We start from the raw sequence: 16,483 nt of genomic DNA on the forward strand, positions 1-16,483 counted from the left end.
GCCACCAGACCCATCCTGTTAACTTGACTGGATTTGCCAGTGATTTTTTTTTATAGGTAGGAATATTTCAGTATTTACCTTCTTGACTGTATGTGGGGGAATTCAGCTTCCCTAGAAGAATTCCTGAGATAGAGGTCAGATGCACAGCATCCCCTCCTCCTATTTACTGATTCTCCTAACGTAATGTGACTGGGGAACATATTCAAAGGAGAAAAACAAATTTTTAAGTAAATTGTTTCTCTGAGAATATTTACCCAATCACATTACTTAAAAACCCTCCCAACACCCCGCCATTTGAGCATCCTTGTTAGTATCTCTCGCTCAGCTGATAACTACCAACACCTGGCAGTACCAAGAGGAGATCGTGGGCAAGAGTTATTGCCCATTGTCTGTTGAAATAGGCAACAACAATTTTTATCTTATATTAGGGCTGGATTCTTGAGGTATCAGGCTAATGTTCCTTTGTCAACGTGATCAGGTAAGTATTCTCATAAAAACACAATTTACTTAAAACATTGCTTTCTGTTGAAGATGGCCAGAGGGTATTTCAGAATGGTGATTACTTTTTAGATAAATGTCTCCAATAGGTAACATTACATGACATTCTTTAAGTATTTACTTATTTTTTATACATGGGATAAGCCAGGCCTCATGCATTTACCATGATTGTGCAGAGGTATACATGCCTTTCAGTTTTCAAAGAGGATATATTTTTTAAGATTTGATCATATTGTTTCTTTTTATGCAACACACAACATGAGAGAGATTCTTTTAACTATTTGTTATATTACAATCATACACTAAGTCTTCCTTAGGCAGCACAACTTATGTGAATTTAAATTATGAGCAACAACAAAACATTATGGATTGTTAATAGTGAATTAGCTGGGGTAAATAGTTTATGAATTTGAGGCATAAAGCTGGAAATTGGACCTCTGTAAATGGCACCAATGTGGAGCTACCCCCCCATCTGCTCTTTATGTCAGTGTCAAATTCCCCTAAAAAGAATTAAAGATAGCTAGTTATTTGTCCAAAAGTTTATATGATTATAGAATACAAATTCTATACATCATACAAAATGGAACTAAACATAATGAAATCAAACTTTCATATATGCATATAATTAGTAATGAATACTATGTTACTTGTAATCCAGTGGACACAAGAATATGCTAAGGTAAGAGACAGTGACATTTGTTAGAAATATTTCAATAAGTGGTGTTTGGGCCAAGTCCACCATTCGCATCCTGGAGATCTAGCTCCATAGGTCTTGAGGTGTCCAATGACATTCTTACTAGCCCCAGAATTTTAGAGGAAAAAACTCCACAGCAACCTGCACTAAAGAATTACAAGAATAAGACCATGGTTATCCGTTAGTGGAACAGAATAGATAGTTACTGTAGACATAGGATGCCAGGAGCACCAGGAGAGCAAAATGTCCTGAGATGGCTGGTTTGTTGTGTTCTTGAGAGCAAATGCATAGATCTTGAAATGACCTATGACAACTTCTGGATCCAGAATTTGAGATAAAGTCACAGGTGACCTCAAGATCTGGTACACGTGCTACCCTTAGAGGCATTATGGAATTTCTTAAAATAAGACCATAGTTATCTGTTCTTGGAACTGAATAAGCAGTTGCTATAGATGCAGGAAGAGGAAGTGGCAAACAAATACATTGGCTATCACAGCAGAGCAAGCAACAAAAAAATATACATTGGCTATCACAGGATGAGTTGTACTTTTCTCCACTGCATATACATTTGGAGCAAAAAAATCTAAAAAAGCATTAAAGTTAAAAATTGAGCTATGGTGAAATGCTATAAGGCTCAAATTGAATTTCTTGAGTCATTATTTCTTTTCAAAATGAAAGGTTATCAGTGAAAGATGTTCAGTAAATAAGAGAGTTTTCCCAGTGTTTAATAAGTTGTATTAAAGTGAGAGACATTCAGTAGAGTTTCAGCAATGTTTCTGTTTCTATCTGGTAATCTACATTGTAAAGACATAATAATATCAACATCACTTGAAATAGATTATAGGTCCATTATTGAAGATTTGCTGATCCCATGCTTAAAGTTCTTACATTTTATTTTACTTCTATTTCAGGTGTGAATGTGGGGCAAGTACTCAGAGAGTCACACCTGTTTTCCTCCTTGCTGCCATTGACCTTGGCATATATTGGACCTGTGGCCTCACAAGACCATAGGGTAGTGTTTTTTTTTATTAACCTCACTCTCTCTTTCAAGGACAGTGTTTTCATTACAGTAAAGAACTGTATGATATAAAGAACCCAGTGTTTCAGTAAGATAATGTTGGGTGTACAATGACTCTTCCAAAGAATTGAAGACATAATGTGCAGTGAAGCTTTAGGTTACAGTGGCAAGGGATAATGTTTTAATTCACCTCACACTTACGTTGGTCAGATATAGGTGTGACTTTTCCATTAGTAATACTGACAAGATAAGATCAGTGTTACATGTCTTTGTTACAGTTCTTTCAGGGTGGGAGATGGGAGGGTATGGCTGGGTGGGGAAATCCATCAGCGTATGGATACATATGAGATACCAGCTTCTGCAGATCATTTCTTCTTTGAATACATTACCCAATCAGAGGGGACCCCAAGTGGCCAAGTGGTCTAAAGCACACACCATTATGGATCACTGCCATCACACCTCAGTCTGCACGGGTTCGAGTCTCGGTTTTGGCCAATGTAGGTATGTGAGCAAGCTTGCCAGTCATTTCTCATGGGTTGGTGGTTCTTTTCCCAGTGTTTTCCCAGGTTCTTCCTCCACCATTTATATTGGCCACCATGTATAGCCTATCTCATGATGAAAAATGGTGTTACACCCTACTACAACAACAACAACAACAACCCAATCATAATTCCTTAAGAGAACTACTACTACTGCTACTACTACTTCACGAATCCATCCCACCCAGTGAAAACTTTTGGCTAAAACGTTTTTTCCATGGTATAAGCATTGATGCCAAATCCCATGAATTTTTAAGTTTTACTTCCTCTTGTACCAAGTAGCTCATTTTTATCAAGAGGGATCTTGCAGAATCCTCTACCAAGTTTCTGAAAGTTCCACACTTACAAGTTGGAGAAGTCTTCACTTCAAAAGGAAAATATTTTCATTCAGTATTTCCAACTTGACTTTCTTCCTATGACAACCAAGTTCTGTCTTTACAGTTCAATCACTTTGCAGTCACTTGATGGTATTTACATAGTTGCATGTGGGTAGCCTATGCAACTTAAACTTCACAGTAGTTCTGACTATAGTTTTCATTTATATATGCATGCAAGTGTGTTGTGGGTTATAGAAAACATGTTTACATTTTCTGCTATGACTGGATATATACAGGTGTGTTTTCTATACCAATGCATTTAGTGTTTGGCTACCAATCTTCACTGAATTTTCCTGTACAGGATGTCATAAAGAGCATTCCTACACGAAGTATTATGAACTGATATTATATATTGATTCGTCATTGCATTCATTAGGCTGTCTGCTAGCACTTTATTAATTTTACCTGACTGTATGAAACATCTTTGGGAATGTTCCTACAGGTAATTATCTCCAAATTGATGTTGGGTACCTGCATTGTATGGTTCTTCATTTTCATTTTTTTTATGGGCAGATTTTTGTGTGTAATGTAGACAAAATGTTTATATTACTGTATATCTTCCTCTTTGGTCAGATAAGTATAGGTCAGTTTTGTATACTTGGCTTATTTAGCAGTGTCCAGCTCATGCAGTGTTACTTTAAATGATGCTTGAGTGAGTTTTATAGGTATCCAAATGATTGGCTTTCCTGTGGTAGGCTGCTACTAGTATTGATTTCTTGCTTTCCAGTGGTTATGTGTAAGTTTATTAAGCCATGCTCCAGTGACTCCACTGGGACAGGCAGTCAAATTCACATGCCTACAGGTCATTTGTGATTCGAATTGTTTATTTAGCATCCACATATAATTATTAATACTGAGGATATTTTTCTACCTGTACAGATCAAGTGTACCCTCTACAGGTGTTTGTCAATGTGGGGTATTCCTGCACCATTTCTTACAAGTTCAAAGCAGGACACTTACTGGTTTGCTCTTATTTGTCTTGCAGAATTAGATCATGTCTGGCAACCACTAAACAGTTGTAATATTCTGTAAGCATCTACAGATGTATTATATCTCAAGTGCCTTCTGTTTTCAAATTTTAATAGTCATGAGTTGATTTGTAATGTTGTGATTGTGGAATCATCCTTGACCATGGCTTATATCATTCCATCACGAATCTCAATGAAATAAGTAGGTGCATATTCATTGGAGGGGCCACATCATAACATATAGGTACAACATAATGTGGCTATAATAGCAACTATGTACTTAACAACAAGTGGAAGAGATTCAGTGCTCTCTGCCCCCACGTTACAGACCTATCTTGGCCCAATGTATGCTCACAACCTCCATCATCTATTCTCCTCCTTCACGACCATGTTGACAGATTTCACTACAAACCAACATCATCTCAATCTCGGCAATAGTGAATAGATTTTACAAGGCAGCAAACTAGTCACATGTACGTCTGTGGCGTTCTGTCGTATTGGGATGGGGTTCTCCCAATATAATTTAATTAAATTAAATTGAAAGTTCCACCCTGGCTCGTTAGGTTAGAAAGTTAAATTAGTGATGATGTAGATTTACAGCTCTGAGCCCCCAGTCAGCAATGCCGACGGTTAAATTATAGAGAACACGAAGATGAAATTCAATCAATAACAATTTAATAAATGTGATAATTTAAAATCTTTCCCTTGACCAAGTGACAGCCTAATTCATCCCGTGATTTACAGTGTGAGTTCGATTTTCCCCCTGTCCTTGCATCTACTCATCTATTCCCGCTGATTCTTCCTTCTTTCCGTTCCTCTAACTCCTCCTTGTCTTTGTTTCTCTCTCTACTATCTCCTCCTCCAACTTCACTCCAGACTTCAACTTCTCCTTTCTTCTCCTTTCCCTCTCTATTATCTCCTCCAATTCCGCTCCCAGACTTCACTCCACCTTCTTCTCCTTCCCTCCTTTCCTCCGTCTCTCTCTCCGAGACAACGGGACCAAACTTTAACTGGTCTGTCCCTCAAAGCTTCCTGTGAAAAACCACAAGGCGTTAACAGATGTTTTATCGAACCTAACCTCACACTATAACGACAGTTAACCATCAGATAGCTGTCACTGTTTCGGCCACGCATGCATACACATCGAAATTCCCACACACTTCTTGCAGGGTAAACAATGGTGTAATAACACAGTATCAGCGAATTGTTATACAGACATCAATACATTGCGTCACGTCAGTATATACACATATATATTTAATCTCATCGTACTACAATCTGACAAAATCAGACGCATGTCTGTACATTACAAATATTCAACAATGGCAAAATCTATAATCATATGAACATATGTGTTAGTCTACTATAAAATACCCACATAGTAAATTACAATATTAACTCTTACGACGGCTGGCAAGCTATATAATTCTTTACAAATATCAACTCATTTCTTCAAAATATGCAAACATATTAACAAAACAAAGTAATTCTTCGTACTACGATTCTAGTAATAATAAAGTATACATACGACCTACAATTAAAATGCAGTCGCATTCCACAAAGACCGAACAAATATCTACTGACCTTTGAAGCTTTCTGTACTTAGAATTTCCCGCTCTAAGATTTTCCCGCCAATAACGAATGGCTATTCGGAGTTACGCTAACCTCTTCTCTGGGTAATTTCTCTCAGCGAACTAACTTTTGCCGGAAAACGCAGGGATATCATTCTACCCAAATCAAGGTCTCCCCCCATCTCAATTCTGATTGGGTGGCGCTGTGCCCCTGTCCAATCGTCTTAGCGGCCAGTTCAACCTGTCTGTCTTTTTGCAGGGAAAAGAAGTTAGGACACTCCCACTTCTTCATGCAATTTCTTTTGATTTTGGAAACATTTCGACACCTAGGTGATAACTGGCTATCGGGCACCTCGCAACTCTGATGTCCAGTTTTTCGATTCTAGCCACAACAGTCTTACATAACGGATTAGTGCTAGCCTTCGGCAATGTTCGACATCAAACAATGACCCATCAGAATTACCTTGATTATACATGTTTCAAACTGGGCTACTCTGGGTCGGGGTAAACATGACAATGTCCTTAGAGTGCATGCCACTGGGAAATAGTCATATGACTCCTGAACTAAGTGGAAGAGTCAGAAGGAGGTCCTGCATTTCCACAAGAGTATCCCTATCTTGATGATATACATACAGGCCCCACATCCTACCCTTATTTTGTATTCATCTAGGAAGAAAAGATTCCAGTCTTTTGTGGCTGATTGGAGAAGACTACCATGACAACATGGGGATCCAATAGTGGCTCCAGGGGACACTGTATCACGTTCAGCACAGGTACCTAGCCTTTGGCCACAGCTGTTTCAGCTAAAATGCAGCACTTTTAAAAAAAATATCAGTTGATCCTTGACATAAGCACATTCAATCATCTATGTTATGCCCTTGGGTTTGCAACAGTATACATCAATGGGTTGTAATGCTGTTCATTGTGAAGACTGCACAATCAGTGTGGTCTTACCAGAGACACGATTTCACACCCCACTTAGATGGCTTTCAGAAGTTCTGTGATTTGTCTACAACAGGCTATAAATAACACACTAGTTATATTTTGGAGCAAGACACGATTTTACATGTTACTCCCCTTTCATTCTCAATCCCTTGTCAACAAGAACATCTTAGACCACGTACCCTTTCAAGAGTTGATTGACTAGATCTGGACTTTGTGTTCAAGTAAGAAGAATGTGTTCCACAGGAAAGAGAATTGAATTCATGCAACAGCAAGTTTTATGCCTGTTTGGAGCAATCCATTTGATAGAGTATTCATTCGCCAGCCAGTTGTTTGCTCATTATGGCAGTGGGCATCTTAGCCCTTGGCACTTTATTGGGCTCTCATAACAATGGTTACATGGTCCAAGTGGAGAGCAAGCCTTGACAGTTGGACCAACTCTCTCAGTCAGCAACCATTCTGGTTTCCTCACGAAGGCAATTTGGACTCACATCAGAGATACCTCTGCAAACAAATCCTCCAGCAATTACAATTACTATGGATGCGATCACAGAGGGTGAGGGTAGCAAGTCTCCTACCTTTTTGGACTGACATAGGAGAATGACCTTCTCAGGATCATTATATATATGTCCACATCATCAAAATGAATGGCATTTTTTGAAAACTTGTCATTATAATGGCTGATGCACTTACATGGGAATGCTGTATAACTTCTGTGGTGATTGATCTCAAACAGCAAATTGGAACAAGTACTGGCACCTTTGTTTTCTTGTTTTGTAATTTTCTTAAGTGGTGTCCTCAGTGACAATCTGGGTTTCAGTTTGACATATCCTAGGCTAGCTAATGAATTGGCAGACTCATTTTTCTGCAAGCCGGAATTGTAGAAACATCCTTCAGTTTTATACGATCCATTCTCGATGGGATCAATTTATGATGGACATTAGTGACAAGCTGAAATGCTAACAGTTCCAACCTTTGTCACACCAATTCTGAGCTAAAAGACCTGGCTAATTGCTGTTTCCTATACAATGGAATGGCTGAATGTATACACATCTAAATACCTTGGATTCTGAATGAGATACAGGAACCAAAAGTATTAATGAGAAACAGCACCCATCACAGTAAACTTACCATTTCTCCAGCACTAGCATATTGTGCTATCACAGAGGAGAGGATATCACATGAATTAAAGACCTGTCTGATCTTCTGCTTGTTTGGATTTCACCTGGCCAAGGGCACTGGACCCTTGTCCTAGTGGACTTTTCATGGGGATTAATCTGGTTGAACGAGACACAAATTGAACTGCTGTCAAGAGCTTAATTAGTTCATTTACCATTCAAGTCCTGCCTTCTCACCAGTTTGGCAGTAGGCAGGCAAAATCAGCAATACATTTCTTGGTGGACCCATCTACTTAAAGTTTCAACATGATGGATCAATATTGCTTATGAAGCCCCTCACTGGCAAAGGTATAAATGACTCACCTTTCATACAAGACCTGCTTCCTCATTTGCATTAGCTAAGATATGCAGAATCTGTGAAATACATGCCGTATCAGTTTCACTCCTGACTGTACCCCCTTTCATTGCCAAGAACAGGCTCCTGTCCATGGGCAAATAGACTTTTGTAATGAAATCACTGTCTACTCTGATCACTTCAGCTCAAGACCACCTACAAGATTCAGTATGAGCTTAGAAGGGGTATCTTAAAACAACTACCATTGCCGCTATTTGCTCCACATATTGAGAAATAACCTCATCTGAAATGAATTTGTTATGTGGTCAGAGCAACTACCACAAGCATTTCAGAGAATCTCAATTTCATTCATCTCCCTAAAACATAATCTGCTTGAATTATCTAGTTCTCAAGGTTGATCATAACAGGAAGTTGGTTGCTATGATTAGGTTTTTGCGACTTGTCAGTCTACTTAATTCAGTGTGGAAGATTTTATTCTTCTACACTGCCTCTGGCAAAAGAATCTGTGCAGGAAAGTAATTCTCATAAATTTGGACAATTATTTTGTGTTGGCTTACCTAACAAAACAGGGTGGGACCAAATCACCTGACTTATGCATCCTGGTCTGAATGTCTTAATGCAGGTGCTCCCAGTGCAAGATTAGTACAGATTCGATACATTCCTGAGAGACTAAATATGTTGGCAGATTCTCATTCAAGATGGGGTAAAAATGAGTGGTCTCTTGGTCAGTTGATCTTTCAAGGGCTTACACACTTTCAGGCTGTGCAATGTTAGATGGAATATCAAACTATGCACCATTTTCTCTTCTCCCCAGACAAAGATGCTTGGGCTATGAATGCTCAGGCAGTTGGTTGGATGGGATTTGTGGCCTGCACCTGCCTTTCAAATCTTCTCATTCTAAGAGTAATTATGATAATCAAGGATGAATATTGCAAAGTCATTCTCATAGCTTCACTCGGATGGGACAAGTCATTGGTGAAAAATCTGCTTGAAACAGTAATAGATGCCCCCAGGAAGATCCTATCAAAACTCTTTTTGTGTAAACTATCCTGCTCATAGGTGATTCATCTCTGAGAAGTTTGAACCCATCGTCAGAACCTGTCTGAAGTTCCTATCTAGCAAGCATACTTTCTGATAGTGCTAGCCTTGTGTGTGTGACCTTTCAGTGGACCTGAACAGCAGTTCACATAAGATGGTTTTATGCTGTAAATAAAATCTGCTAAGAACTGGTTGCCATCTGTGGGCAATCAAAAGGTGTTATCCACATTTTCTCCTCTTTCAGCATGTCAAGACAATCAGCAAAGCCAGATACAATCTGTGCTCTGAAAATATGCATGAAGTATGTGTAGAAAAGCTATCAGTCCTGGAAACATCGTTTTTGCCTGTTAAGGCAGGAAAAGAGGATATAAGCCTGCAAGCTCTGGCCTTGTGGATGAGGTGGGATCAACAATTGCTGTATTCTGAATTATCTCAGGACTGGATGCACCTCATAAGAGTTTATGCTTTTGAGATTAGAGCAATCTTGGTGAGTCCTGCATTCAAAATCAGTGTTTCAAGCAGAGATATCACAGAACCCATTGGATGGCATGTTTAAAAAAAACATCTTTAATTGTTATCTCTGTGATTAGCATCATAGAGACTTGAATCAAGTCTGGTTGATTCAGCAGCAGTGACCCAAACAAGCTCCATACATTTTTTAGGACAGCACAACTTTTTTTTATTACCATGGGTTTAGTGCTGTTGGTGAATTTGCTCAATAAGAGAAATTTATACATTTTTCTTTTGTGTGTTATGGTCATAGGTCACATGACTGTTATGCTTTTAGGAGAACAGTTTATACTTATAGGGAATTCAGACAGTCTTCCTGTGGAGGAGGGCAATAGTAGAGGTTGGATGCATTTCTTATAGGGAATTCAGACAGTCTTCCTGTGGAGGATGGCAATAGTAGAGGTTGGATGCATTTCTTATAGGGAATTCAGACATTCTTCCTGTGGAGGAGGGCAATAGTACAGGTTGGATACATTTCTTTTTCCTAATACATATCTTTTTAATGTTATTGGGGAACTTTGACAAAGAAGAAAGCAGATTCTAAGTAAATGTTTCTCTGAAGATATGTACTCAATTGCATTACTAGTAAACATTTGCACAGTGCCCTGCAGATGTGAGCATCTTCACTGACATACTGCTTGGCTTAAATTAGCACCATTTAGCATGGTCATCTGGGAGGTAATGGGTAACAGTTTCTTCCATTTGTCTGTATTGGTATATAGACATACAAGTTGAAACTTTTGTCTTTTGGGAATCGCTGGATTTGAGAGGTAGTGAAAAAACATGTTAGCATGATCCGGTAAGTATTATCTGAGAAGTGTAAAAACATCTGCATTCTACACTGATTGCAGAAAATGAAATATAAAGATCAATCACAGCAGTCTGTTTACAATAATAAAAAGGAACATGGATGAGCATACTTCTGGACTTTTGTTGTTCCATTCAATCTAATATAAATGGGTATCATTCCAAACTTTCAAGCATCAGTGCTGATTCACCAGTTAGACTGATTTCCACATTTATAACAGCACTGAATTTCACAGCTTCACAAAATCCTCACTATTCCATTAACATCAGCACACAGAAAGTGTTATGGTGATTGTAAACTTTTCTGTATTGTTTTAATAATTATAAATGGACATTTAATTATGTGAAGTTACGTTTTTTAAATCTATGATGTGTACATGTCAATACCTTTAAGATTAAAAAAGTATACTTTCACTTTGGAGCAGCAACATAAACTTTTTATGGGTTTTAACATTTGCCTTTCTTCATGTAGGGTGCTGTTCAAGTCCTAAGTCTGATACAGGAAATATTGCCAGCTGTTGTCAACCTTGTCACTCAGATATCCCAATGCCCAGTTCCTGCTCCCATGCCTGAGGGGCAGGAAATGCAAAATGGTGGTACCACATCCCAGCATTATGCCATTGTAGAAAGTGACCATCCCTACAAACCAGCCACAGTTGCAAATTACAAGGTAAGGATAAGACCAGCCCCATAGGCATAAAACTGAGCACAAATATTGACTTAATCATAAATGTGAAAAATGTTGATTTGTAACATTGCTCTGGATGAAATTAGAAGCATGAACATTTCAATATTATGTTATTGCTTGTATCTCTAGCAAATTTCATTACTGAGAAACCTAAGTATACTTTTAGTTTAATATTTGTGTGAATACAATGTTCTAAGGCCGTGATTTGTTAAAGCTAAAGTACATTGACTGTGTTTATTCATTTGTAATGCACATTCATCATCTTCAAACAACATTAACCCAAATATGCTGTTTCATGAATGCCATGACAGATCTGGGTCTGTGCTTCCATTATGCCATGACAGATGTGGGTCTGTGCTGTTCCATTATGTCCTGACAGTTTGATTTGTACTATTTCATAATGCCACACCAATCTCTGTGGTGTTCCATTATGCCTTGGTAGGTCTCGGTTTAGGCTGTTCTCTCATGACTGAAAAAGAAGTATCTCAGCTTTTTCAGAGGTGTAACATGTGTTGTAAGATTTTGACTTGCTTGTCATTTTCAGGTTACATTCCCTGATAATGTGAAATGGATGTCCTTGGAGTTTGACCCACTCTGTGGCACAGCTCAGCCAGAGGACACGCTACAGTTGTTCATCCCAAGTCGATGCCACACACAAACTGTTGCCATACCTAGACCAGTCAATCTGAATGAAGAGCATGAGACGTCTCCATCATATTGGCCTGTTCTGAAGAAGTTCTCTGGGACCAACAAGTGGCCAAAATGTTCTGTCATTATGCCAGGTAAGTCCTAGTCCTAGTATATTCTGTTCGTTTTCAAGATTTGTCTTCAGAGATATTCAAATCATAATATCCTAACACATTCACTACCTTGCAAATCCAGCTCATAACCATGTCTTTTGGCATGATTAGCAAACAAATTCAGAAAAGTCATCAGCTATAGAAGCTAGGTGAGAGTGTTTTTTCCTTGAATCTGCTGATCTACCTCTGCTCCCTGACAGTATCATCCAAGCCATAGGATAAATGTAGAGTTGGCATTCTTCTACCTCAGAAGCCTTTTGTTTTAAAGGGGTCTCTTGGATCTGGTGGGACCTATGATAGCAGCACAACATTGCCATGTCATTTAGCAGCTGTATAAAAACATCTCTTACTCAACTTCATTGGATTTGAAAGAGTGACTATTATTTCTCCAAACTGCATTCTTATATGTTCTTTCCCAAGTTTGTATCTCACACGAAATGCAGATTGCTTCACAATACTTAAGGAGATCAGAGACAGAGCCAGCTCTTGTGTAAGGCATGCAACTCTTTCCTGATCTCACATATGCTCCCTATTATAATGTGATAATTTATTTAAATAAAAAGCAATTTTTGGAGTAATAGTTACTTGATCCTTGCATTCCAAAAGACGTATGGCTGCTTGATGAGAACACAATATTAATTTTAGAATGTCTGGACTCCCATTTAAAGAGATGATAATCCCTACCGGTTGTAGAGTATGTAAAAAAAATTCTCTATCTTTCCTATAAAAAGTGCTACTAGAGAGCTCTGGATCAGATTTAATGGATCAGTTGAACAAATGAATAAACCCAAACTATATCCTCTGATGAGTTACATTAGTAATGAAACAGGTCAGGGATAGTGGGTGACTAGATCACCTCAGCAGATGGGAGGGAATGCCACCACATCCAGTCACTCATCATTTTCCCATTTTAAATTGAACAATATGAAGGGATGCGGTAAGGAATCACTAAAGTTTACTGGAATAACGGGATATAACACATATACCAGGTCGCAGATGAAGTTTGAAGTGACAGAAATGGTATCCATGTTCTGATTATGTGCATTTGAGCTTGGAAAACTTCAGGTGCTGTCATCAACTGATCTTTTTAAATCCTGAAGGAGGATATGGAAACATATTCAAAGTTTGGATGACACATCCACTGAGGTAACACATTACAGTTGTATGTGATAATCTTGGGTTCAGATTTATTGTGTGCCATATCTCCCTTAGTATTAACACTCCTTGTACAGAAATTGAAATTTAGTGATGTATGTACAAGTAGATATTTTTTCAGCCTGTCCCACTGCCTATAGTACTTATTGCTTGAAGTGGTTACATAGAAGTGCTAAATTGCTTTGAAATATTGGGCTTAAAGTAATGCAAACTTGAGAATTCCTACCATTTTTCTCTCACATATATTAAAAGTCCAACGGTCATGTAGGCATTCAGAAGCAGCTATTTTAGTGACGAGGGTCATGTTTAGAATTTGATTACACATACTTTAAATTGTAATTATTCAGCTTTTTTGGATCCTCATACATCATTACATCAGGTCATTATTTATATACCCTGAGAAGTACATGCAGCAAAATCTCTGTTAAATTACATAGACATTGTTCTGTGAGTCAGCCTAAAGGTGCGATCCTGTACAAGTTGGATTGAATGTCATACTGTGATGTCATGATGAAAGCAACGTGTGGTGAAAACAAATTTCTACTACCCTGGTATTTGTTATAATAGACCTGACATTCTTTTTTCTTGACTCATTTTAACACCTGCCTACCATTGTAGAAGTAAATGGTGATCAGTAATTTTTGTCTCAAAGTTTAGATTGACATACACGGTACAGAACATTCAGACATCATGACTGAATAGGCTTTGGTTAAACTATTTTATTATTAAATCTTAGAATAACAGTATTTAATTTAATTTGAATAAATACAACAAGACAACCACATGGACATGCACTTTACATCATATACAGTAAAATCAGGCAGCTCTACCAAACATATCAGTATCCATAATGCACATGCACATAGGTAGGTGTGTGTGTGTGTGTGTGTGCAGATGAATGCATTAGTCTTTTGTGATTGAGGTTTGTGAGTAAAGTAATATGAATACATTTTTTTCAATTGTTGCATCTAGAATAAACAGTTTATGCATATAAATGTTGATGTTTACTTTTGATCTCAGCTAGCTATACCAGTCTTCTTCAGATAGTCTGGTTCCTTATTCTTTTCAGAGATTTGTATTGATCCATTAGTAAACAACAAAATTTAATTCCTTTTTGATTCCAGGAAATGAGGTTATGTTTTCTCTGGAGACAGCTTCTGACTATGTGAAAGATGAAAAAGCCACCTTCTTTGGCTTCAAATGCTCTGTGGTGGGATATGAGTGGGACAATGGTTCCAATGAGGTGAGTCCACTTAATGACATCAATTGCTGCTACAAGAATGTCATAGATTTTGACAGAAATGTTATAATTTTACTCCCTTTCCCAGATGATGGCTGGAACATTGGGCTTAGTATTTTAGTGAAATAAATAAATGAGAAAAATATAGGGAAAATAAATAGTTCTGGTTACTTAAACAGGGTTCTTACGGTCTTTTAAGGTCTTTGACAGTTTGGGAAAAATGAGGTAGCAATTTCAAGCCTTGAAAGTTTGGGAAGATCGAGCAGATTACCCTGAGGTCTTTAAAAGTTTTAGAATATTGAAATAAACCCAAATATTTTAATTTCTTTCCTTAATCACAAATAAAGTTGTCAAAGGTTGTTAGATTATGATGTAGTTGAGTTTTTTTTTGTTTCTTTCTTTTGATTAATTATAGTTTGAATTTCATCATTAGACAATAGTGTTTTTTGTGTACGTTGTTTTCTTATATAATATAACTTGTATACAAAATGTTAGCAAAAACAGGTCTTGGAAATCTATGTTCGTGGTCTTTGAAAGTTTGGGAAATTTCTTTGAATGTATCATTCAGAATTCTCTATGAACCCTGTTAAAGCCACTTTGCTGCAGAACTGTTGTTCCAAAACACTAGTTCTGTATTGAACCCAAATATACTGAACCACCATTTTCCAGACAATGTATTTTAAGAAATTGTTATAATTTTCAATAGTACATATAGTTTCCAGAGACGAAGTCAAATGAAAATAAAAGAAATTCATGTTTGAACATTATCTTAGCATTGCTTTACTTGTACTGTAAACCATTTGATAGAATAAACATGCATGAGACTGTTGAACTGTAACAGGCAGCTTTAAAAACAGCTCACATGCTCCAAACATCACAATAATTCATTGTAATTTTCCTGAGGACTTGATGTATACAATAAACATTCTGAGTCATAAAGACCATCTTTTGGCAACTTTGTGGTGGTGGTGGGGATTTTCATCCAAATGCTAAATACACATTCTCAGATGTTCCTGAGTCATAAAGGCCATCTTTTGGCAACTTGGGGTGGGGTGGGGGCAGGGGGAATTTTATCCAAATGCTAAATACATGTTCTCAGATGTTCCTGAGTCACAGAGGCCATCTTTTTTTCAACTGGGGGGGGGGGGATTTTCATCCAAATGCTAAATACACATTCTCAGATGTTCCTGAGTCATAAAGGCCATCTTTTGGCAATTTAATAAATATCTCTCACTCTAGTTGCACAACCTGATAATAATTGTTATAGTGTTCTTCACATTAGGACAAGAAGAACCAAAAGAAGATTATGTCAAGTATAGGGCTCTCAAAGAGGCTGAAAGTGTTTAAACTTGTTTTCCTTTTCCCAGTGACCTAAACTGTGTGGACATTTATTTAAAGCAATAAATATCTCTCACTCTAGTTGCACAAACTCTTGTCATGTCAGTTCTATTCCGTGGTCTTGCCGTGATAACCTCATACTGAACATAGATGATGAGTCTTCATACACATAGTTTCATTACAGATAATGGTATTATGTAATTAAATTTCTGAACCAGTCTAAGTGATATGGCACATTTATATATTTAGGGCAGTCATTGCCTTATTGAAGTTGTATTGTTGAGACTAGATTAGACGTTATTAATTGAAAATATGGATTACCTTTCAGATTTTCAGAGGTAGGATAATATGTATAAAAATGTAAAAAATTTGTCCAAGATAAAAATATTTTATTGTAAACAATCTCATTATTAGGTCTTGTTACATCAGCAGTTTGCTTACATTATGATAATGTGGGTCATGGTCATGGTTACATTTCTAGCTGTGATTGAGATTTATTGGGCTTTAATCAATTGATTTTGTTCATACAAGTAATATGATACCTGTCATGGTTTGGGAACTTGCCAGTGTTGACGTTAATTAATTTATAAGTAATTATTTATCATTTAGGGCTGGCAGTGCTGACATATGCTGTTCACATTTGTCACCAGTGATGTGTCCATGATGAACAAACTGACGATTTTACACAAACACCAGAATTGCAACATAAATTCTTATTTATAAATGAAAACACTGAAACATAGCATAAAAGCATTCATTATTGACAAGCAGAGATACAATATAACCTAGTTATCATGACCACTTCCGACCAGCAATGAATTTGCCGA

General features: G+C 37.5%; 1 protein-coding gene across 3 annotated transcripts in view; it reads left to right on the forward strand.

Annotated features, from left to right (window-relative positions):
• Nucleotides 1-16,483, forward strand: part of LOC149797036 (E3 ubiquitin-protein ligase MYCBP2-like) — a 340,499-nt gene that overhangs the window by 167,165 nt on the left and 156,851 nt on the right. For all 3 annotated transcript variants that reach the window (XM_089961694.1, XM_089961696.1, XM_089961697.1), the window contains 4 exons: nucleotides 2,104-2,204; nucleotides 10,908-11,105; nucleotides 11,668-11,905; nucleotides 14,203-14,321. In XM_089961694.1, the coding sequence (XP_089817820.1) occupies nucleotides 2,104-2,204; nucleotides 10,908-11,105; nucleotides 11,668-11,905; nucleotides 14,203-14,321 (656 nt within the window). The remainder of the gene's footprint in view (nucleotides 1-2,103; nucleotides 2,205-10,907; nucleotides 11,106-11,667; nucleotides 11,906-14,202; nucleotides 14,322-16,483) is intronic.

This window comes from Sinohyriopsis cumingii, chromosome 6 (genome assembly GCF_028554795.1).
Source record: "Sinohyriopsis cumingii isolate HCF-2022 chromosome 6, ASM2855479v2, whole genome shotgun sequence".
In the NCBI taxonomy this organism is placed as follows: Eukaryota; Metazoa; Mollusca; class Bivalvia; order Unionida; family Unionidae; genus Sinohyriopsis; species Sinohyriopsis cumingii.